Source organism: Arachis ipaensis, chromosome B2 (assembly GCF_059453495.1).
Source record: "Arachis ipaensis isolate K30076 ecotype BB chromosome B2, ASM5945349v1, whole genome shotgun sequence".
Lineage (NCBI taxonomy): Eukaryota > Viridiplantae > Streptophyta > Magnoliopsida > Fabales > Fabaceae > Arachis > Arachis ipaensis.
This window is the reverse complement of record NC_142437.1, coordinates 24,868,073-24,893,263: the sequence shown is the minus strand read 5'-3', so window position 1 is coordinate 24,893,263 and position 25,191 is coordinate 24,868,073. Positions and strand designations below refer to the sequence as shown.

Below are 25,191 nucleotides of genomic sequence, written 5' to 3'. Positions count from 1 at the left end.
CTTAAAATCACTTCAATTGGACATCTACAACTCAAGTTATGATCATTTGAAGAGGGCATGGTCGCTGGCTTTGGTGTGCAGCGTTTGAGGTAACGTTTGCCTCAAACGTTGGCGAAAACGCCAGTTCTGGAGGCTCAAACGTATTGTTCACCCCATACTATAATACATTGTTAGAAAGCCCTGGATGTCTACTTTCCAATGCCGTTGAGAGCACATCAATTGGAGCTCTATAGCTCGAGTTATACTCCATCGAAGGTGCAGAGGTCAAGTGGCCTCACTGCAGGTTGCCACCATGTTCATTTATGCACATTGCGGGGCAGTTTTCTCCCTTAATTTTAGTGTCCACCATGCAGTGCCATATATGCTTGGAAAGCTCTTGATTCCTACTTTCCAATGCTTCTTGAATCACCTCATTTGGAGCTCTGTAGCTCAAGTTATTCTTGTTGGAAGTATACCCCTTCAAGCTGTTGTGGTGTGTGGCGCCAACGTTAGCCTCAAAGTTAGGGGGCTAACGTTGGCGCAAACTTTTGCTCCTCCCCTTGTGAATTTCATGTGCCAACATTAGCCACCAAGTTAGGCGGCTAACGTTGGCGCAAACTTTTGGTGCCCAGGGAGGTTCTCTTCATGCCAACGTTAGCCTCAAAGTTAGGGGGCTAACGTTGGCGCAAACTTTTGGTGCCCAGGGGTGAATTTCATGTGCCAACGTTAGCCTCCAAGTTAGGGGTCTAACGTTGGGGCTAACTTTTCAACCAAAAGTTTGTGCAAAAGTTTGATGCTAACTTTAGGTCCAACTTTTTGCTTCCTGGTTCATTTTCATTTATTCCATTGTCTTCTCTTTACTCCTAGCTATTCCTTCTTGCTTCAACTCTTCTCCAAGCTTTCTTCACCTATCATTAATCAACCAAACACATCAAAGCTATGCTCATAATCATGAGATATTCATTCTTTCATAATATGTGACAATTTTAGCATAAAACCTCATGAAATAGCATGAATTCATACATGGTTAATTAAATCAAAGGAAGCATGAAAATCTACCCAATTGGCTTGCTTATGGCTCAAGAAGGTGCATAAAACCTACTGAAAACAAAGGAAAAAGCATAGAAAAACATGACATGGTAACATGTCATCACCCTCTATTCACTTATGTATTTTTCAACGGTAGAGTTTCTACACTCCATAGATTAAGGTGTGGAGCTCTGCTGTTCTTCAAAGATTAATGCAAAGTACTACTGTTTTCTATTCAATTCATCTTATTTCGCTTCTAAGATATTCATTCGTACTTCAACCTGAATGTGATGAACGTGACAATCATCATCATTCCCTATGAACGTGTGCCTGACAACCACTTCCGTTCTACCTTAGATTGAATGAGTATCTCTTAGATCTCTTAATCAGAATCTTCGTGGTATAAGCTAGATTGATGGCGGCATTCATGAGAGTCCGGAAAGTCTAAACATTGTCCGTGGTTTTCCGAGTAGGACTCTGGGATTGAATGACTATGACGAACTCAAAACTCGCGAGTGCTGGGCGTAGTAACAGACGCAAAAGGATAGTAAATTCTATTCCAGTATGATCGAGAACCTCCAAGATGATTAGCCATGCAGTGGCAGCGCATTGGACCATTTTCACAGAGAGGAATAGGATTCAACCAACGACAAGGGTGATGCCTCTAGACGATTAGCCGTGCTGTGACAGAGCATTTGGACCATTTTCCCGAGAGGATTGAAAGTAGCCATTGGCACCGGTGACATCCTTACATAAAGCCAGCCATAGAAAGGAATAAGACTGATTGGATGAAGACAGCAGGAAAGCAGAGGTTCAGAGGAACGATTACATCTCCATACGCTTATCTGAAATTCTCACCAATGATTTACATAAGTATTTCTATCCTTATTTTAGTATTAATTTCGAAAACCCCATTACTATTTTATATCTGCCTGACTGAGATTTACAAGGTGACCATAGCTTGCTTCATACCAACAATCTCCGTGGGATTCGACCCTTACTCACGTAAGGTTTATTACTTGGACGACCCAGTGCACTTGCTGGTTAGTTATGCGAAGTTGTGAAGATATCTTTAGACCATGGTTCTGTGCATCCGTTTTTGGTGCCATCGCCAGGGAATCAATTTCGAACAATAATTCACAACCTGAGTAACAATTTCGCATACCAGCAAGCGCAACCAAACATGCAATTCGACACAATGCACAAGTGCACATGAAAAATTGAAACAGAAGAACAAGCGGCACAACAGCAAGATTAAACCATCCAGAACAAGAGAAAGAAAAATAACTTACCAGGATGATGTTATTGATCGAAGAAAAAAAGAAATCCTTGGGGAGATTCTAACGAAACAGGCGATTCGCAGTAGGAACTTTGGAGAAAATAAGAGAAAGTGAGAAGGGAAAATGATTATGAAACGTAAAAGGGAAGGGAAAGAGAGGCTGAGTAGTAACTGACGCAGGGGAGCGCGAAAGACGAGGGTAGAATGGTAATTTCGTGCAGGGTTCAAATCACCCATTAAGAGCATTAAATGCTCGGCGCGAAGAATGAGGTGACAAAAAGCGTCTCCCTCGAAGCGGCGAACCTCACTCACGCGTAGGGGACACGCCCCTACTTCAACCAACGGTTGACCGACCAAGCGACGAAACTACCAGAAGCAATAGAATGCGCCACCCAAGTTGTTCGCAATGTTAGCTGGTGCGTTGGGGGCATTGTTACGGCCCGGCCCAGTTTGCGCGTTACCCGACCCGGTTCTATGCACGGGACGACCTAACCTGAGGGGCCGGCCTATCAGGTTTTCCACGTTCAGATCATGACCCGGACACCTGTTCCTCTATAACCAGCCACATGACAGCTGGGAAGGGAAGCTTCCAAGAAGGAGACCTCTCCTGTGGGGCCCGCCCTACTGACAGGGTATATATGGGGAGGGTCCTATCCCTCCCCCGCGGTACATCACTACCCCCCTTTATTCTCTCACCACCATCTACACCATTGCTAACTTGAGCGTCAGAGTGTCATTGCAGGTAGCGTCCCCCCCCCTCCTCACTTCGCAGCAGCTCGAGAGGTCGTTAAGTCTCCGTCCTCTTCCTTTGGACCCAGACCAAGGCTGGTTCCTACCATTTCACCTTCAGAGCTCCATCGACCCATCCGGAACCCGAAGTACCGAACAAGACCTAACTAAAATTCAGTGAAACTTTAAGGACCAATAAAATAATTAAACTTTAATTTTATATTAAGTTGACTGGGTTTAACTCAATTAGTTTTTTGGTCAATTTAAGTTGGATTGAATTATTTAAAATAGTCAAATAGACCACATGATATATTAAAGTACATTCAAGTCTAGTCAAACCCAGCCCAATCCGACCCATATATACTATCTACATGTACTAGCTAACTTTGACTAAATTATTACTAGTTATATTTTATAAATTACAAGTAAATATTTAGATTCATCTTTGAAATTTGTCTCGAGTTTTAAATTCATCTTTAAATTTTTTATTTCTCAATTTGAACTCAAATTTTTTATTTGATGGCTGAATTAATTTTTTGAATAATTTTCATTAATATTATGCTAATGTGACACGTTAATATAGACAGACAGTATAAAGTGATAAAAAATAATTCGATCATGTGTAACGGGATAATGATGTGTCAGACTAATGACATAAACAGTAGTACTATCTTTTTCTAAATGATTCAATTTAGGCTCTAAAATTAGATATTATATATCAAATTAGTCCCTATACCAATCTTTCTAATTTTTTGAAAAATTCAAAAATTTTTAATATTTTTTAAGCTTCTTAATTTCTCATCTATTTTTCACAAAAAAACTTTAAATAAAATCCTTGTCACATAATAGAAAAACTATTTCAAAAATTTATAATAAAATAATTTTTTTTATAAAAAAATAACTTATATATTAAAAAATTATGTTGTCCACATCCACCAATCTTCATTTTCAATCCTACCTTCACAAAAAATCATCAACACAACAAAAATACAAAATCATCCTTCACTTATTAAAATACGTGACATTGGAATCCGTCCGTCCAATTACTTGAATAAAAGGTTATGTAGTGAGCTGTTGTGGAAGTCAGAATATTCATGTGTCGTCCATGTCTTCCTTACGGTGTTAGGGTGGATTGTTGCAAAAAAGAGTGCTAGAAAAAATAGATCCCCATGCTTCAAAACCACATCGTTTTTTGGTGAGTCCTAATTCTTCAAATTGACAGAAATTCCAGTATAGTCGTTATAACTTACTTAGGATGTTGCATTATTTTTCATATGACTAACGACAGAGGATCATCGATCACCAGACGAGGTACAGTATCATCGACCATTTATACTGTGCAAGTAGGAGAGGGGAAATGTGCAAGTAAGAGAGGAGAAAGATAACATTACTTGGAGGTGTTTCTGGGAGTGTGTGTCATATTGTACAAGTCAAAAATAACTACCAACCTGAACAAATTGTTCTTTGGTTGCCCCTTCTATAAGGTGAGATCAGTATGTTACTTATTGAATAAAATTGATTTAAGTATATGAGTTTTGGTTTTGTGCATTTTACTACAACCAAAACTTTCATACCACTACAAAGTTTTTTTTTGTGCGGCTTGATAACTACGTTGGCAAAATTGGGGGCATGAAAAAAGGTCATTCGATGACAATGATAGTGAAAGACTATTATGGCAAGAATCAATTGAAAAAGAGGCTAGCTAATTTGGAGAAAAAGTTGGTACTTTTAGAGACGAAAAGAAACTTTAATGTGTGAGCAATAGTTGTTGGTTTTATTGTGTGTTGTTGCTTTTGTCGTTAAGGGTTGAAAGGTGAGAAAAAAATTTGATAAGAAAAATAGGCCATCATAAAATTTGTTGTAACGAAGAATGCTTGTAATGAATGAACATAGTTATTTCTATTTAACATGTAATGAAAGTCATGTATGAGAACATCTATAACAACTCTACAAAAATAATATCCATTCCATTGTATTAACACCAAAACCCAAAGAGACAAGTCTAAAGGGATTATAACCCTTTTAAAATAGGTAAATTGTTTGTCCAAGAACATCCATATGTTTGGTGTCACAGAAAAAGTAAAACATAAAATAGAATTTGCTAGAAACATAACTTATATGGTTAAATTCAAGTTTACCAATAACTACTATAAACATAAATCTATTTTCAAAATAACAATTTTTTTATATTTGATTACTTCTTTGGATTGCTGGATCTGGTCCCAGAGTTAGGAATAAACTTAAATAGCCTAGGGCTACCATTGCTAGCTACTACCAAGGTCTCTTTGATTGTTTTTTTTTACTGAACTTTGTAGTGATTTGGATGGTTACACGTGAAATAATTTGGGATTGAGTTATTGTAAAAAATGGAGAAAGAATTGATTGGGCCAGTGTACTTGATGATAGGAAGTTGGGTCTAATATGAAGTTTGAATTGAACTTCCATTAATGGAGTTTGTTGTGAAAGCCTAAATGGAGTCTACCTTGTTGTTCTGAGGTTATTTGTTGCTCTCAATTGTGGTAAATCTAGTAACTAATCCAAATATTCTCCCTTGGAATTCATATTCTTCATCAAACTCAAGTCAATGGTGTCAACTGCTTTTATTCTTGGATGAGAAGATTATGTAGTTCTTCAAATTGGTATTCATAACCAATGTCATTACCATCTGAATCTACCTCACTCACATAGAGCCCAATGGTTGATCTTATATTAGGCTCCACATCAGGCACAGATTTGTAGGGCTAATTAGTAAGCCCAATAATCCTTAAAGAACCTTGTCCAATTGTTCCTGTTTTTCTTGACTCAATCCTCTTCTCATGCTCCACGCAAGGCCTTGGTCTAGCAGTCATTATGTATGCCTTGCAACAAGTGTATCCGGGTTCGAGACTTGGCTAGGCCAAGTAATGGATAAAACCCTTAAATATTGTGTGTGTAGTGTAGGTGAGTTTGCAATGCATAGGATTGAGGATTATCCAATCTATTTGACCAAAAAATAAAACTCCCTTCTTCCTATGCTTAAGCTTGTTCTTCCTCTTTTATTTTGTCTTTTTTCTTGACTCACTTTTTTTCTTAGATCCTAGAGACTCTTGTTTCCTCTTCTCTTTGCTAGTTCTTTTTCTTTTGTCACTATTATCTTCTTCATCATTGTGAACTTCCTTATTACTGTCACTTTCATAATAAGGGGAGGAGATTTATACAACTTATCTACTAATAATTATACAACTCAACCTTTACACTCTCGTATCCATCATTAGTGGATGAGTCAGAATTGCCACATAAGTCCTCAACCCCAACTAGATCAACATCTTCTATTACATTCCTTTATTGAAGGTCTTCTTTTTTAGCACCATTTACTAGTTCAGGATCATCAACATAATTATCAAAATATATGTAGAACTCATTAGTGTCTACATTGTTCATCTTATTCTTTTATATCTGGTTAATCCCTTCATCTCCTTTCAAAATATGCAGTCTAGACTAAATATCACTGCTAATTAGATCATACATTGGTAACCTAATCCTTTGAACAAGGTGCATAAGCATTCTGTGTTAACGCAAAGTCTGAAAAAGGACCACAAAGAGTGTAATGTATGCAATCTAACCTAATAATTACATTAGTGACTGTTTTCACGATTTGAATTTGTGACCTTGAAATTACATGAAGACAACTCAATCGTTGCTCCAAAACTCCCATTCAAAATGATCAAATTCCCAAAATTAACAAAATCTAAATCTATTTTTAAAAACTTCTCAATTTAACCATGTAGATGCACTAACTAACCACTAGATATTCTAGCAAAGTTGTCTCTATGATAGAATACAGAAAGAACATACACATCATCCATCTAAAAAATTTTAAAAGTATGATTTTGAGTATACTAGCCCACAATTTTTAATAGAATTTTTTTTCTCAAACACATTAATAACCCACATTACCCAACCTTCCACAAAAATATAAATTCTAAACAATATTATTTTAACTGTAACCTTACAAAACCAATTTTTACCCACAAAATATGCAACAATAATGATGGCATTCCTTCATTGTCATGATCCCATAAATGCAAAACAACTACATTAACAAAGCTTACAGAAAAAATTCACTTACCTTTATGCCTGACGGAAGCAACTACACCAATAAAGTTTGCTCTCAGCTACTTCAGCCACAAATGAAGAACAATGACAAAACGACAATGAGCATTGTAGTTTTTGTTTGTTTTTTTTTTAGAGAACTTATGTGTGTGTTTTAATTAAGTCTTAGAGTTTAATGTAACTAGATTGAGTTCTCTGTGATACGCGAAATGGTAAATTAATGATAGCATAAAATATATTTTAATAAGTACTATATTATTTAAAAATTAATTAAAATATATACAAACTAATATTAAAATTTGATGTTTTTTATTTAAAATATTTTGTAATACAAAAGTTTTCATATTGAAATTATACAAAACTATATTTTCAATTGTTTTTATTTTTGTATTTATTTTAATTAATGGACGAAGTTTTCTTATGTGGTGTTTTTTTTTTTTATTGTTAGAGTTATTTCTTTTTTATTCTTGTCATATGTTCTTGTCATAATTATCAAAATTGAACCGATAATTAACTCGATGAAATTATTGGGTCACTAGGTTAATAGTTTAACCGGTAGATCAGTAATCGAACCGTTTAACTCAATAATAATTAAATAAATATATAAAATTATAATATAATATTTATTAAAAAATAAAAAATAATATAAATATTTTTAGTGTTTAATACTTCATATTATTTAAACTAAATAAATTATATATAAATTTCATTACTTTAATATAATATATATAATTTATATAAATTATTAGCTCTTACTTTAGTGGTCTAATCTGAGAAAAACTGGAAGAAAGTAACATATAGATAAAGTTTGAAGTAATTTTCTAAAGAAAGAATAAAATAGCTGAAAAAATAAAAAATTAAAATAAAATAAATCGTTGATAAAAAATAAGAAATAATTAAAACTTTAAAAGAGAAGTAAACATAAGTTAAATTACATGAATAAGCATGACGTTAAATTATTTTAATAAAATCTCATTTACACGTATGAATTTGACCTATAATATATATTATTAATAGTCTCTAATATATTAAAGTGCTGCTTGGCTTAGTGACAACAAGAGGTGCAGTCTTAGACAGAGTCCAAGGTTCAACCATATGTATTTTCTTTTGTTTTTTTAATTCATATATATATATATATATATATATATATATATATATATATATATATATATATATATATATATTCTTTATTTAAAAATATGTCTTGAATTCATTTATTTATTTTTTTAATCTTAGTTGATATGTCATTTAGGTATAATAATATGGGTTAAGTTCGATTTTGGTCCCTAATGTAGGGGTCAAAAATTTGTTTCGTCCCTAAGTTTTTTTTAGACAAAATCGTCTCCGACGTTCATACTTGTATTAAAATGGTCCTTTCGCACCAAAAATAAAATTTAATGACAACTTTGCCCTTGCGGTTTCTCTCCCTTAATTTTCATTCCTGCGAAGTGCACTCCTGCTCATGAAGTAACTCATAAACTTCCTTAAAACACTTGAAAACTGAAACGTTGGTGTGAAATCCTCATACGTAGGTGCGAAGAGGGTGTACAGAAAGGATTGTCACCATTGGGGGGGTTAAGCTTGAGAATTGGTGTGCTGAGACATTGGTGAGTGATCTTCATCGCTGCAACAGCTGATTGTTCAGGTACGATTACTTTCCATCCCTCAAGCAATCACGTCAACTGTTCACAACATGCTGGGGGTTTGCATTTCATCACCATGTTGCTCTGTTTGAGCATTTCGGGATTGAATGCAGGCTTCCGAGTCTGCTGCTATAGCTAGGGTTTGTATATATGTTTGTGAGTAATGTATTCTGCTGTATAACAGGGTTGACTGAGCAGAAGATGGTGTACATAAACGTGAGGGTGCATCATGGGGTGCATTCGGATATGAGGAGGGGGTATTTAAGTACCTGAAGGGTCAAAGTACAATCATCGAGGACATTGACAGCGATCGTTGGTCTTTGTTTGAGGCCTATGAAGAACTAAGGCAGTTTGGGTACTTGCAGGCCAAAATTGTTGCGTTGTGGTATAAAGATCCAAGCTTTGATGATTTGGAGACTAGCCTGAAGATGCTGAAGGGTGACGCAGAAGCAATTGAGATGTGCAACATTGCTGGGTTACGGGGCTTGGTAGAGTTGTATGTGGTCCACGATGTGGACGATGCCGGGCCGTTTCCAGAAGTGGGTTACGTTGACGTTGGGGGAGTTACAGAAGAGGGAACAGATGATGGGCTTGGCTTGGTTGTTTTCGAAGGGCACGGGGCTGAGGCAGCAGAGGCCAGTGGCGAACCTAATAAGGCAACCGAGGGTGGAGATGTGGGGGATGAGTTTCAGGTAGATGGAAGTGAGTCCAATAATGAAGACAGTGACGACCCTGAATACATGCCATCTGATGAGGAGGGGGACAGTGCAGGAGAGGTGCATTTCACTGATAGTGATGAGGATTTTGAGGGTGATAGTGAATTTGATGAGGGTAATTCTGTGCCGGAAGAAGCTATTGCTGGCAAGGAAAAGGGTAAAGGGATAAATCAGTTTAGTGATGAGGATGGAGCAGATAGTGATGAGTTGGAGATGGACCACATGATTGGTGGGGATGAGGGGGATGATGACGATGCTGAGAATGATGCCGATGATGTATCAGATCATGGGGGTCAAAGGTTTCCAGTTCATAAATCTTTGAAGGATATGAGCAGCTATAGGTGGGAGGTAGGGACACTTTATGCATCCAGACAAGAATTTAAGGAGACTGTGCTGGCATATGCAGTTCATACGGCTAGGAGCATCAAATTTAAGAAGTGTGATTTGGTCAGGGTTAGAGCTGTTTGTTAGAAGGACTGTCCATTCTGCCTCTATGCACATAGGGTTGGGGATGAATCCACCTGGCAGTTAAGAAGCTTGAACCTCCAACACACCTGCATGCAAACGCACAGGGTTGGGATACTGCACACTAAGTGGCTTGGAGCCCAGTTTAAGAAGAAGGTAGAGTCTAATCCGAGGATTAAAATAAGGTAGTTACAAGCAAAGGCACACAAGAAGTGGAATGTTACTGTGACCAACTCCATGGCAGCCAAGTCGAAGCAAGAGGCACTAAGTCAAATTCAGGGTGCATTTAGGGAGCAGTATAGAAGGATTAATGATTACTGTGCGGAGATTCTAAGGGCCAATCCAGGTTCATCTGTCAGCTTGAAAGTGATTAGGAGCCCAGATTTTGCCCAGGAGGTCCAGAACCCCGAATTGATGAACTATTGTGTATTCCAGAGATTGTATGTCTGCTTCAATGCATGCAAGAAGAGCTTCCAACATGTTAGACCCTTTATCAGTTTGGACGGGTGTTTCCTAAAAACTCCTCAGGGTGGCCACTTATTGATGGCAATAGGAAGAGATCCTAATGACCAGATCCTTCCTATTGCTTATGCGGTGGTTGAAGCTGAGACCAAGAATTCCTGGGTTTGGTTTCTGAGACACTTATCTGATGATCTGGGTGCTGATAAAATTGAAAAGTGCACATTCATGTCGGATCAACAGAAGGTGAATTGGAGGCCATTTTGGTCAGCTGCTAGTAAGTATGAGGTGATGTGTGGGTTAGACAAATTTGTTGTAGATCTGGCTGCTTGTGAGTTGATGAGCAGATAATTTATACGCTTTTTGGCATTATTTTTACATAGTTTTTAGCATGTTTTAGTTACTTTTTATTATATTTTTATTAGTTTTTATGCAAAAATCCTATTTTTGGACTTTACTATGAGTTTGTGTGTTTTTCTTTAATTTTAGGTATTTTTTGGCTGAAATTGAGGGACCTGAGCAAAAGTCTGATTCAGAGGCTGAGAAAGGACTGTAGATGCTGTTGGATTCTGACCCTCCTGCACTCAAAGTAGATTTTCTGGAGATATCGAAACCCAATTGGTGCGCTCTCAATTGCGTTGGAAATTAGACATCTTGGGCTTTCCAGCAATGTATAATAGTCCATACTTTGTCCGAGATTAGATGGCCCAAACTAGCGTTTAAACGCCAGTCAGAGACCCTTTTCTGGCGTAAAACGCCGGAACTGGCACCAGAACTGGAGTTGAACTCCCAAACTGGAATCCAAGCTGAAGTTTAACTCTAGAAAAGGCCTATGTACATGTAAAGCTCAATGCTCAACCCAAACACACACCAAGTGGGCCCCAGAAGTGGATTTCTGCACTCTCTGCACTTAGTTACTCAATTTCTGTAATCCTTAGTAACTAGTTTAGTATAAATACTAGTCTTTCCTATTGTTTTAAAAACTTTTGGACTAGGGGCTTATGCCATTTTTCACTTTTGGGAGGCTGACCATTCGGCCATGCCTAGACCTTTTTCTCTTATGTATTTTCCAACGGTGGAGTTTCTACACCTCATAGATTAAGGTGCGGAGATCTGCTGTTCTTCATGAATTAATGCAAGTACTATTATTTCTCTTTCAATTCACGCTTGCTTCTTCTCCAAGATATACTCTCGTACTTAATTCAGTTAAGTCGGAATGAAGGGGTAACCCGTGACAATCACCCACTATCTTCGTTACTCGCTTAGCCAAGATCCGCGTGCCTAACAACCACAAGCGGTCTACATGATGTTCAACGTAGTTATTGGACGACAGCCAGAGTATAATCTCTTGGGTCTCTGATCCACGGATTTGACTTGCCACTCCTGCAACAGAGCATTCAAATCCATGAGATTAGAACCTTCGTGGTAGAGGCTAGAACCAATTGGCAGCATTCCTGAGATCCGGAAAGTCTAAACCTTGTCTATGGTATTCCGAGTAGGATCTGGGACGGGATGACTGTGACGAGCTTTAAACTCACGAATGTTAGGCACAGTGACAGTGTGCAAAAGGATAGAGAGATCCTATTCCGACACAACTGAGAACCGACAGATGATTAGCTGTGCGGTAGCTGTGCCTGGTATTTTTCATCTGAGACGAGAGATCCGATAGTTGATTAGCCGTACAGAAACCGTACCTGGACCATTTTCACTGAGAGCACGGATGGTAGCCATTGACAACGGTGATCCACCAACATACAGCTTGCCATGGAAGGGAGCATGCATGATTGGATGAAGAAAATAGGAAAGCAGAGATTCAGAAGCAACAAAGCATCTCCAAACGCTTATCTGAAATTCCCATCAATGAATTACATAAGTATCTCATTTTATTTTATGTTTTATTTATCTTTCAATTATCAAAACTCATAACCAATTGAATCCGCCTGACTAAGATTTACAAGATGACCATAGCTTGCTTCAAGTTGGCAATCTCTGTGGGATCGACCCTTACTCACGTAAGGTTTTATTACTTGGACAATCCAGTGCACTTGCTGGTTATTTGTACCAGAGTTGTGAAAAGTGTTATCACAATTCCGTGCACCATGAGTGTTCCTGTAGGAGGTGGCAGATGAGCGGGCTACTCTGTCCTCATGCCATTAGCTGCATAACATTCAAAGGTTTGGACTTGGAGTCATTTGTGGATGACCATTACAAAAAGGATGCTTACCTGATGTGCTACCAGGAAGTGATACATCCTCTGAATGGGCCAGATCTGTGGAAGAGATCCCAGTATGATGATTTCATGCCACCACTATATCGGAAGCCAAGTCACCGGTCAGTCAAGAAGAGGAAGCGAGGATCTGGGGATGAGGATAACAGAAGCCAAACTCACCTCTCCCGTAGGGGCCAAACACAGAGGTGCTCTAACTATGGTGTTTTAGGTCACAAGAAATCAGGTTGCACAAAGCCTAAGAAGAAGGTATATTCCTTTCTGCTATAGTGTTCAGTTGGTTTATATTAACTTGTGCTAAAAATATTCCTTACTTTTTATTTCTGTCACAGGTCCAACCTGCATCTCAACAAGCTGCCAAGGGTCCAAAGAGAGGTACTAAGGATGCAAGCTCACAACTCCCTGGCCAAACAGTTCAAAGAGGGAAACTTAGCAAGAAATCATACTCTCAACCTAGCCCTGCAACAACTCATTCCAACACAGCAACAACTCAGCCCAACAAACCAGTAACCAGGCCCAGGAAATTGGCAGCTAGGCCCACTGATAATTCAACTCAGCCCAAGAGCCAGACCAAAAATGTAGCCAGGCCTGCACCACCTCAGTCCAACCCTAAAGCTCCTTCATCCCAACCATTGCCTCAAAAGAGCAGTGCAACAGCTTCCTCCACTAGCAAGAAGGACTCACACAGTCAACCAATTGAGAGAAAGAGGCATTTTTCTGTTATCCAGACTGGTGCACCTCATATCCCAATGCAGAAACTCAAGCTAATGGCAAAATTGCCTCCTAGTGCATGGGGCAATCTTTAAAGAGGATTAGTTATGTGTTTTGGCTGTTATGCTGTTTCATTATGTCTCAAACAATGTTATATTGTTATCTTGTGATTTTGTTATTTTGTTATTTTGTTATTTTGTTCCATGTGGTTAACTGGTTTTAAGTTTGTTTATGAACTATGTTGGTCTGTGTTTTTCTGTTTAAGTGACAACTACAAGTCTGTAATTGGCCATTTTGGCTTATGGATGCTGTTATGAATGACTTTGTCAGTGTTTTAAGGTTCATTGCTTAGTGTTTTATCCTGGTGTACATATATGTTCTTTACATGTTTTCAACACATTTCCACTGCTTCATGATTGAAAATTTGCACAACACTTTTATTCATACATTCAAACACCTTCACAAGGGATACATCACATAACATCATTGTAACAATAACAGTAATCCTATCAAATAACCAAAACAACACACAAAAATCCTACAAATGTTCCAATCATCTCCTGATTGAATGCATTCCATACGGTTGCCTCAAATTGTGTGGATTATGCAGCAACAAATAGAGAAACTCAATCCACCCAACTACCCCTAAAGTAGCTACAATCCTCAGCTTCCATTCGACATCCTTCAACCTTGTCTTCAAGGTTGTAATTTTCTTCCTGCATCTTGCAATCTCAAAACCCTGCAACGCTCCTCCAGCTTCTGGGTCTACCCACCTAAAGAAATCACAGGCATCCTGAACCTATCACCACCCAGAATTCATAAGATTAAGGAAACCCAGATGGAACAATTCAATCTCACAAATTAAAGGCCAACAAAATACCTCATAGTAGACACAACCCCAAAATCGTCGGCCTAGGTTGTCCTTCATCGTTGAGGTACGCAGAATCGGCCTCTCCCCATGCCCACATACCATCTCCTTCACAGGTGTTCGAATTCTGCCCGATCTTGAACCCTGGGAAGCCATCCAATCGGCGTTTCCGTCCCCTTCCTCCACTTAGTCGAAACCTAGCGCAGCTTTCTTCCTCACAGCCTTCTACCCAACACCTTCCTCTTCTCCCTCTCCCACAACGTTCCCTTTTATTATTAATATTATTATTATTATTATTAATTAACAAACAGTTAAAGAGAGTAACGAACTCAGGGGTATAATTGTCCGTCGGATCATTTTAATACAACTGTGAACTTCGGGGATGATTTTGTTTAAAAATAAAACTTAGGGACGAAACAAATTTTTAGCCCCTATATTAGGGACCAAAATCGAATTTAACCCTTATTTATAAGTAGTGCAAAGTTAATTTAAAAAAAATGACATTATTAAATTAAGTCATGGCGTATTTTTTTGGTGACTAAACAAGGAAAGAAACAAAGCAAAAACTATTCTAAATCCGAGCGAATGATTCGTTGGAGATCAACACCAGGCTCAGACCAAATAACATGATTAGAGTTACTCCTGGCACCATATTTAGCCATCCAATCCGCAGCTCTATTTGCTTCTCGGGACACCCATTCAACGTGAACAAGCCAAGGACGAGATAAAAGCTCCTGAATCTTGTGAACCAAATCTGTTACTTCAGATGGATACCCACTTGTAAGCTCATGCATGATAGGCAGAATGTCAAGGCAATCTGTTTCACATATAATATCCCTCAAACCGCAATCCCAAGCTAAAACCAGCCCCCTCCAAGCAGCAAATAATTCACATCTGATTATAGACCAAGGGGGAATGCTTCCAGAGCAGCCCGAGATCCAATCTCCCTTAGAATCTCTAATAATACACCCAAATTCCGCTAAATTTGAATCCATATACAAGCTTGCATCACAATTAACTTTAAAACTATTGCCTACCGGTGGTTCCCAACACAGGCAATTTCGGAGAGACCTAAAGGCATTGCTTCGATTCCTGTAAACATGTAAGTCCTTGGCGGTAATTCTGGCCAAGGCAACAACCTTATGGTCTGTCCAAGGGTTGTCAGTGTTGAATATGTCATTGCACCTATGTCTCCATACCCACCAAAGCCCTGCACCAAAGGACGCCTCATTGTTAGCCAAGGCCTTCCGAAACCACTCTTCAAGAGCAGTACCAGCCGTCGAGTCCAGGATACTAGGATCCAACATATACCAGATTGCCTTTGATCGTTCACAGTCTCTAAGGCAATGCTCCATAGTCTCCTGCGCCTTGTTACATCTCTTACACATATCTGAAGAAGCTAAATGCCACTTGAATCGAAAGGTCTCAGTTGGTAGAGCATCATGTAAGCTAAGCCACATAGTAAATTTGAACTTCTCTGGAATGTTTGTGTTCCACAACCAGTTCCAATTACTGTTGGCATTCCAATTTAATGTTTTCTTTAATAACCATCTGTAACCCTCCCTTGTACTATACTTTTTTGTTGCTGCAGGCCACCACTCCCACTGTGGCTCCGACTCAGTCAAACTAGGATATCTCAGACCACAAATAAACTGCTTAATCTCATGCGGAATAGGCGTGGTAAGACTATCAACCTCCCAAGACACCCCTTTCCACAAGTCAGCCACCATGAAATCTGATTCAGAAATATGTACATAAGGAACAAGGTTGCAAAGCTTACCAAAAGGAGTCCACTCATCATACCAAACTGATTTGTGGACATCTCCAATATTCCAATGAAGCCCTTCCTTGAGATGCTCATAGGCACTAACAATGTTCTTCCAGGTAGCCGATGAAGAATTTCTACTATTTCTGTTCATACCAGATTGATTCCTGAGATATTTATGCTTTAGAACCTGCACCCATAACTTCTCACTATTATTTAGACAATCCCATACCAACTTTCCCAGAAGCGCCATGTTAGCACAGGAAGTATCCCTAATACCCAATCCTCCTGCCTTTTTAGGAGTTATGGCGACCTCCCACCTGACCAGAGGCAGCCCTTTTCCAGTCGCTTGGCCTTTCCACAAGAATTGTCTCATCAAGGAATCAATTTTATTACATGCATACTTCGGGAGAAGAGAAATTTGTATTTCATAAACTGGGATAGAGGCCATAACCGATTTAACAAGACAAAGCCTCCCTGCCTTATTCAGTAGGCGTCCTTTCCAACTGGAGAGCTTTCTCAAAATTTTTTCAATAATCTCCTGAGCCGTCTTCCTGGAAGCTCTGGCATGACCGATGTTAATTCCCAGGTATTTACCCAAATCATTGCAGAACCGGATGTTAGAGACCCCTGAGAGAACCTCTTTTCTCCTCTCCGACATCCTCTTGGAACACTGGGCCTTTGACTTATGAAGATTTACCTTTAAACCTGACGCTCTAGAAAACAAGTCCAAACAATGCATGACCTCTATTACTTGAGCTTTTGATGCCTTACAGAAAAGCAAAAGATCATCTGCAAACATCAAATGAGAGAGTCGTGGTCCATTCCTAGAAACCGCAACTGGGTTCCACAAACCTTGGGAAACTCTATGAGAGATAAAGCAGGCAAGCATTTCCATACAGAGTACAAATAGATAAGGAGACATAGGATCTCCTTGCCTCAACCCTCTCTTCGGATTGAAATTTTGGAGCCTGTTCCCATTCCACAAAACTGCCAACGAAGAGGAAGTCACACAATTCAATATAAGATTAATGGTAGCCTTTGGAAACCCAAACCGGACCAAAGTAGCTTCCAGAAAACGCCAGTCTACCCTATCATAAGCTTTTTCCAAATCAATCTTGAATGCCATGGTCCCTTTTCGAGACTTGGTGTTCCTCATGAAGTGCATAATCTCTTGAGCAATGATAATATTCTCTGTGGTTCCTCTTCCTGGAATGAACCCTCCTTGCAAAGGACCAATGATCTCCGATAGGAAAGGTCTGAACCTGTTAACTAGAACCTTTGTGACAATTTTATAAATTACATTACATAAGCTAATAGGCCAAAACTCCCGTAAGGAAGAGGGAACTTCCACTTTAGGAATTAGAACAATGAGAGTATCAAAGATAGCCGCATTCAGTGGCTCACCCTCAAAGGCTCGCTTGACCAGTCTACACACATCGTTGCTAAGAGAGTCCCAGAACTCTTTGTAGAAAATTGCTTGAAATCCATTTGGCCCTGGGGCTTTAAATGAACTCATGGTCATCACAGCTCTTTTAACCTCTTCAGACGTCACCGGTTCCACTAACTTTTGACAAGTCTTAGTACTAAGAGACGGGCAAGGAAAAGGCCCCATGGCGTCCAGGTCAATATCCTCCCTTGTAGAAAAGAGCTTTTGAAAGAAAGAATTTGCCGCCATTTCTAGAGTCGTAGTCTCCGTGGCCCAAGACCCATCCTCCAAAAATAACCCATGAATTTTGTTCCTCTTTCTCCTGATAACTGTCTGCAGATGAAAAAATTTTGTATTTCTGTCTCCACATCTCACCCATTGTTCTCTAGATTTTTGATACCACAACAACTCTTCTTGAAGAAGGACAGCATTCAGTTCCTGATGCAAAGATTGCTCTTTGATCCTAAGCTGTTGATCCTCCCGACTTTCCAGAGTAATCTGAACGTCATTCAAAAGCCTCTCCAACTCCCTTTTCTTAACAAAAATATTGCCAAAAACCTTTTTATTGAAGCTAGTTGCATCTTTTTGAACCTCCAACAAACATTTGACTACATCCGGAGCTCCTCTATTCCAAGCTGTATCAACAACATTCCTAAAAAGAGGATGAGTCATCCACGCAGCCTGGAATCTGAACGGACGATAGCCTTTGGTAGCCCTCTTTGCCATCTTGCACCTAGTGAATAATGGGCAATGATCAGAGTGAAGGCGCGCCAGCACCTCAGTATAAGCCTCCGGAAACATTAGTCGCCAGTCCTGGTTGATGACTGCTCTATCAAGCTTCTTGGCCACCTGCACCCCACCTTTCACCTTCCTGTACCAAGTGAATCTTCTCCCAATAGCCCCCATATTAAACAGCCCACAATCCTCCAATGTTTCTGCAAATTGTTCTGCTCTGGCAAGTCTAAATTGCCCCCCTCTAATTTCACTCTGCAACAAAACATCATTAAAGTCCCCTAACACAATCCAAGGTCTGTGGATCATATTAGCAATCCTTGTCAAGTCACCCCACAGTTCTTTACGCCGATGTATATGCGGATTAGCATACACCGCACTGCAGTAACTAGATGTATTGCCCATAGTGATTTCAAAACTGATACATTGATCAACTACTATAAAAATAAATTGGCTACACTCTAAGCACATACTTTATCTAATAACGCCATCTTTTATGTTGGTATGGTAAGATAGTATCTATATAATATAAAATTAATTTAATGATATCATACAATAATATTTAGGAGACAATAATTTTATTAAATATAGTACTTTTTTAAAATAATCATAAATAATATTTATAACAATTCATTTCTATAAAAATTTTTTAATTTACTTATTAATTAAAATAAAAATTTAAAATTTTTATTTATAAATATATAAATACTTAAAGAAAATAACAAAAACGGATCAATTATTATAAATATTACAAAAATCTTACTAACAAATATTCTAAAAGTATATATTTGAATATATTTTTTTTAAATAAATATTTTAAAAATTTTACAAAGTACTCTTAAAATACTCATTAGAAAAATTTTAATTCACTGAAAATAGTTATGTAGTGAGATAAGAAGCAACCATGGTAATTCCACGTAATCCAAGACCAACATATATGTTTTTTTTTTTCATCCTTATGTACCCTCCTTCACTCCATTTAGTGCCCCATGAATTCTTAACAATTCAATAATCAGTACCAGATTAAGCTTATATCCACATATTCTATCAAACACCACCGAAATAAAAAATGATCATATTTTAGATATTGAATTATCAATTTGCGCATCGTGCATATCTTGGATAAACTCATATTTTATCTTTGCATGTATTTTGAAACCCCACTTAACTCTTTTCATGCTGATTGGGGTCTCGATATTTAAGATATGTTCAATTTTTAAAATACCTTCTTAATAACTGAGATGTGACTAATGGTGTATTTTTGTAATTATGTTGTACTTTATGTATTTTCATAAATTTTATATTTATTTAATTTAAATATAAAAAAAAGCCCGACAAATATCTTAGTAATCCTGTATTATTGAGAGCCTTCTTTAAATATAAAATCATTTACATTGACTTCGAATATAAGTGCGAGCTTGTATAAATTTTTTAATTGAGATGGTGTTTGAATATCATTGCTATCTTAGAGTGTAATTAGATTTAAAGAAGTTGTGCCTAATATTTTTTTTGTTTCTCTATCAAATAGCACAAAAATTATTGTAGTATTTTGATATGAAATTTTTTATTTAATTTTGAATCTATAATAATTATTGAGTTAGTAATTTATAGTTTAATGAAATTTTTTATGATAAGTATAATTTGATAAAATTTGATAGAAATTTTTATAATTTGAATCTATAACAATTTTTTATGTTGTAGCACAAAAATTTTATTTTTTTTTGTATCTTTTATGATTTTTTATATTTGTTCTTCTGCTCCTAGTGCATATAGTAACATCTATAATAATAAGAATAAAATTTTTTAGAATATTTAATTTTTTGTGTATATATATATATATTGAATAAGTTGTTTTTAATAAGAATAGTTTAAATAGCATAAAGTAAAAATACATGTTAATATTTTTTTTAACTCACTCTGTTAGACAATGTCTCAACTCTCAAGTAATACAAACTCAAAATAGTGTTGAAAAATGATCAAAATTGATTCTTTGATTTAAATAGCATATAAAAATAAATATAATTATAATGATCTTAAAATATAATTATATGTAAAGTATTATAAAATGAAAAAAATATAAATAGTAAAAACAGTAAGTATTTTTTTCTCTAAATTTGTTTTAAAAATACAATAATATTTTTATTTTGTACCTAATCATCTAATAGAATCATTTTTAAGTAAATAAGTTTCTCTTCATTTGTTGATGTAAATATTTCTCATAGACAAATTATAAATTTTGAAATGAAGTGATAGTGGTAAAAGTCTTATGTATGATATATAGAGTAAATAGCTAAATTGGTCCCCGAAAGATAGCCCATTCTTCAAACGAGTCCCCGTAAGAAAAAGATAATAAAATTTGTCCCCGAAAAATTTAAAATTGGTAACGTTAGTCCTTCCGTCAAATTTCCGTCAATTCCGTCAGTGACGCCGTTAACTGTTGCTTAGGTGGCTATCATTGTGGCATATGAGCATGCCAGCTTGGCGCAGAGTGGCTGGTGACAAGATATGTTTCCATATGTATGTCAAATTAGTCCTAGGTCTGTAAATCCTAATCCCCTCTTCGTTTTAAATTGCCATTGTTGCTGCAGCTTGAGCTTGATTCTGCAGAGGCCGAAAATTCATGACCGGTTGCATGATGGGTAGCATAGGTGGGGGTCGCAGTGGACAAGTGTCGCAATCACACGGAAGCCATGCCTCGAGCTCTTCGCTGCGGTGGCGGAGGAAGAACTCCGACCAAGTTTGCTTTTGTGGGCTGAAGACAGTGAGTTGGATTTTGACAATTTGGTACCCTGATGTTGTGCAAAGGGACAATGTTAAAGAAAAAAAAAAAAAACTAGATACAGTGTTAAAAGTCAGAAAAAGGAAGAGATTCTTTTGAAACAAGGCACTTTGGTGGTGTTGATGAAAACCAGTTCAACCCTGTGAATTCCACCATTCTAACAACCCATGGCTAGTTTATGGGAAAACCATTGTCAGGCTATAATGGGTTTATCTTCTAATAAGACCAACTTCAGACACAGCATCAAAGGGTATCTTAATTTTTCAATCATGGATCAGTTACCGCCTCCCCTCGGCCATGCAACCAATTATGTGTCCCATGAAGACCCACACCCGCATTTGCAAACTCATTGCTACCTTCTTCCTCTTGACCAAACTGGACTCGATGGTGCTCATGCAAAAGTCAGTGATGCATTGGTGATGATGCAAGTGTTAGTGACAACTTGAAGAGTTTCAAACTGATACCTTCTGTTGTCTGAGCATGGTGACAACTTGACTCATGCAATCTCCCAAGACCGATTTTGACACCCAAATGCATGCAGGTAGTTTACGAAAAAGAATATGCAACTCAGATGAACCTCAAACAGATATAGCACGATTGATAGCCAACTTGGCCCACTCAGCAGATTCTTTAATCAAATGATCTTCTGAGGTCAAACATTCATCTAAAAATTCTTTGCTTGACAAAGACTGCTGAATTAAAGAACCTGCATTGCTTCCTAGCGTATCAGCCAGATCTCCAAGGACTCCAATTGCTGTTTTCATAACCACTTCATCCCTGCATAGTGAAGGCAACAAAAGCCATTAAAACTGGTTATTGTATTAAAAAAAAAAAAGCAAAAACACTCAAGGTAACATTTTTCACTTTCTTACATGTCTTTTTCCATGTATATGCTATCCAAGAATTGGAGGATGTGAGGTGCATAAGGAATCAACAGCTGGGTTTTTGATGAATTCTTGAACCCTTGGAAAATCCCAGAATATGCCTCTAATATTCCATTTCTCAAAGAATTAATGTACTCCGTCCTTTCATCATCAAAACCTGATGTGTGGGCATACATCTCTAAGGCAAGCTGCAGTGTGTTCATTGCATACATCAAGTATTTATTAAAGTTTTCTCCTATTGCAAGAGCTATATCACCAATGCAAGAGAACAATGGGGGCTTCACAGAACGGTGCAAATTATCACTTGACAAATTCTTCAGAAGTTGTGTCATAATCCCATCACAGTAAGGCAGTATTTTATCTTCCAATGCCCTGCACAAGCCCCCACCACACCAACAGTGACGGCACAAAATTGATAATCCTCAAAATTCTGAAGGTCCATCTCCAGAAACCTGTAAAATTCAGGCATGTATTTGGCAAAATCGGCGCCTATAGCATAGGCAAGGGCTCCAATGGCTAGCATGGCTTCTTCATGTGCTGTGGCGTTTCTGCAAGCAAAAACCCTGTAGAAAAGCCCCATTATCTGATCAGCATACTGCAGGAAGACATATTTGGTGGGCTTTGAAGACCCTAGCTTCTGAATAATTACTTGCAAGCAACCACAAAGTAGGCCAATCAGTTCACTCTGCTTTTCTCTTTCATCAGATGGATTTCCAACGATAACACAACCACATTGATCAGGAGATAAAACCACAATCACTCTCACAAAATAAGAAAAGAAAGCTAACCTACCTCTCACGCAAGGCGACGGAGTGCCCTTTTTGGTTGACCAACGTGGTCGCAAACCGGTCACCAACAACTCCAGCACACTGTCGTCGTCGGTCAAGCCTGGTCGTCGCCGTTCAATGCTTCGTCTTCCTGGAGGAAACAACTAAGACGAAGGGACTGCAGGGGTTCTGATGAAAACACAAGCGTTGTAACGGGGAGCAACGAAAACAACGCTGTTTCAGCCTTCGCTGACGTGTCATACTAACGGCCTGGTCAGCATATGTTCACGCCGTTACTCAAACATTTGACGGAAGGACTAACGTTACCAATTTTAAATTTTTCGGGGACAAATTTTATTATCTTTTTCTTACGGAGACTCGTTTGAAGATCGAGCTATCTTTCAGGGACCAATTTGACTATTTACTCATGATATATAAGTAGGTTAAATAAATGGGTTGATACTCAAATTAGTCCCTGAAAGATCATGCGATATTCATTTTCGTCCCCGAATGATTTTTTTAATCAAATTAGTCCCTGAAAGATAAAATGTAAGTCAAATTAGTCATTCTGTCAGTTGGATGATGATGTGTCGCGTGGCATGCCACGTGGCAGGTCAGTGACACACACACACACACACATGCCACGTGTCACTTGACATGTAAAAAAGTTTTTTATAGTCAAAATAGTCCTTGAAAGTCCAGACGTAAGTCATTTTCATCCCTCAAATTTTTAAAATTAGTCAAACTAGTCCCTATATAATTTTTTATAATATTAAATTTATAATATTTTTTGATACTACTAATTTTAATATTATTTTTTAAACCTTAATAAACAATATTCTCTTTACATAAAATAATAAAAATAATTAAATTTTTATAAAATTATTTTGTCATTTGTATTTTAAAATTTTACATTTTCAAATTGTAATTTTTTATTTGAATTTTTTTATTTAAATGAGTTTATCAAATTATTGTTGATTATATATTTAAAAATTTATATTTTAAATTTTATTAAATAATATAGTAATTATTTCAAAATTTTAAATTTTTTAAATTTTTTTAAATTATAATTTTTAGAGTAAAGTATCGTTTTTGTCCTCAACGTTTGGGCTAAGTCCCTAACGTTTCAATCGTCCTATTTAAGTCACTAATATTTCAAAATTGACTCAACGTTGTCCTGCCGTTAGAGATCCATTAACAGAATTGACGGCAGGACAAAATTGAGACGATTTTAAAACGTTAGGGACTTAAATAGGACAAAAATGTTAGGGACAAAAACAATACATAGAAATAAATTTTAGTTTTATCCGTCAATAATATCAATTTTTTACTGTATATAATCAATTATTTTTTAATCACATCTAAGTAAATTACACTTAATCACATTACTTTCATTCTAAATAATTTTTTTTATATTTTTATATTATAATTTTACACTCAAAGTTATAAGTTAATATAAAAATATAAAAATTTTATTTAGAACGAAAGTAATGTGATTAATGATAATTTATTTAGATGTGATTAAAAAATAATTAAATACTATGTACGGTAAAAAATTGATATTATTAACGGATAAAACTAAAATTTATTTCTATGTATCGTTTTTGTCCATAACGTTTTCGTTCTATTTAAGTCCCTAACGTTTTAAAATCGTCTCAATTTTGTCCTGCCGTCAATTCTGTTAACGGATCCCTAATGGCAGGACAACATTGAGCCAATTTTGAAACGTTAGGGGACTTAAATAGGACGATTGAAACTTTAGGAACAACTTTGGGACTTACCCCAAACGTTAGGGACAAAAATGATACTTTACTCAAATTTTTATTATTGTTTAATTTATATAGTAAAACTCAATAATTGAAAAACTGATTTATGGAATCACTTTTTGAATCTTAATATTTTAATATAATTTTTTAAATATTTTATTTAAAACAAAAGAAATTTTATTTTAATACGAAACATATCTATTTATATAATGTATTAGGGCGGAGTAGCCTGTGTTATGCATAGGTATAATGCTTCCTATTTCATTTTATCTCATTGATTCATGAAATTAAAAAAAAAATTATATAATCTATCTCAAGCATATGAAACACACAAAAATTTATTATGATCTTTGCACATATTACGCTTAAGAAGTAATTCGTTTATAATAATAATAATAATAATAATAATAATAATAATAATAATAATAAAGCAACAAATTTTCAATATTTTAGTAAATGCAAGAAAAAGATTTTAGAATAGAAAAGAATAAGAGAGATTTTGAGAAGAATTAAAGAAGAGAGATAATTTTATTGAAAAAATTTTTAAGAAGAAAAGATACAATTACTAATGTTTTGTTTGTCAATTACATTTCTATTAAAATTAGTAGTATCAAAAAATATTTCAAATTTAATATTATGAAGAAAAATAAAAAAATTATATAAGGACTAGTTTGACTAATTTTTAAAATTTGAGGAATGAAAATGACTTACGTCTGGACTTTCAAAGACAATTTTGACTATAAAAAACTTTTTTACATGTCAAGTGCCACGTGGTATGCCATGTGTCACTGACCTGTCACGTGACGTGCCACGTGTCACTGACCTGCCACGTGTCACTTAACGCGACACGTCATCATCCAACTAACGAAATG

General features: G+C 36.8%; 2 protein-coding genes across 2 annotated transcripts; both read right to left on the bottom strand.

The window, feature by feature from the left end:
• Positions 1 to 16,901: 16,901 nt before the first annotated feature.
• On the bottom strand, positions 16,902 to 18,528 carry LOC148573343 (uncharacterized). The gene is made up of 3 exons (XM_088505737.1): positions 17,767 to 18,528; positions 17,053 to 17,529; positions 16,902 to 16,952 (listed from the first exon to the last, which is right to left on the bottom strand). The coding sequence occupies exons 1-3, from the start codon at positions 18,526 to 18,528 to the stop codon at positions 16,902 to 16,904; spliced, it is 1,290 nt and encodes a 429-aa protein (XP_088361863.1).
• A 2,469-nt stretch (positions 18,529 to 20,997) lies between these two features.
• Positions 20,998 to 22,161, bottom strand: LOC107625123 (importin subunit beta-1-like). The gene is made up of 2 exons (XM_088506312.1): positions 21,775 to 22,161; positions 20,998 to 21,679 (listed from the first exon to the last, which is right to left on the bottom strand). The coding sequence occupies exons 1-2, from the start codon at positions 22,116 to 22,118 to the stop codon at positions 21,481 to 21,483; spliced, it is 543 nt and encodes a 180-aa protein (XP_088362438.1). The 5' UTR covers positions 22,119 to 22,161; the 3' UTR covers positions 20,998 to 21,480.
• Between the last annotated feature and the right edge of the window lie 3,030 nt (positions 22,162 to 25,191).

Coding starts and splice junctions, on each gene's coding strand:
- LOC148573343 (XM_088505737.1), bottom strand. CDS start 18,528: ATGGGCAATACATCTAGTTACTGCAGTGCGGTGTATGCTAATCCGCAT. Junction 17,530..17,766: donor AAAAATCTAGAGAACAATGG/GTGAGATGTGGA, acceptor ACTTGTCAAAAG/TTAGTGGAACCGGTGACGTC. Junction 16,953..17,052: donor TGGAAAAAGCTTATGATAGG/GTAGACTGGCGT, acceptor CTTCGTTGGCAG/TTTTGTGGAATGGGAACAGG.
- LOC107625123 (XM_088506312.1), bottom strand. CDS start 22,118: ATGACACAACTTCTGAAGAATTTGTCAAGTGATAATTTGCACCGTTCT. Junction 21,680..21,774: donor ATATACATGGAAAAAGACAT/GTAAGAAAGTGA, acceptor TTCACTATGCAG/GGATGAAGTGGTTATGAAAA.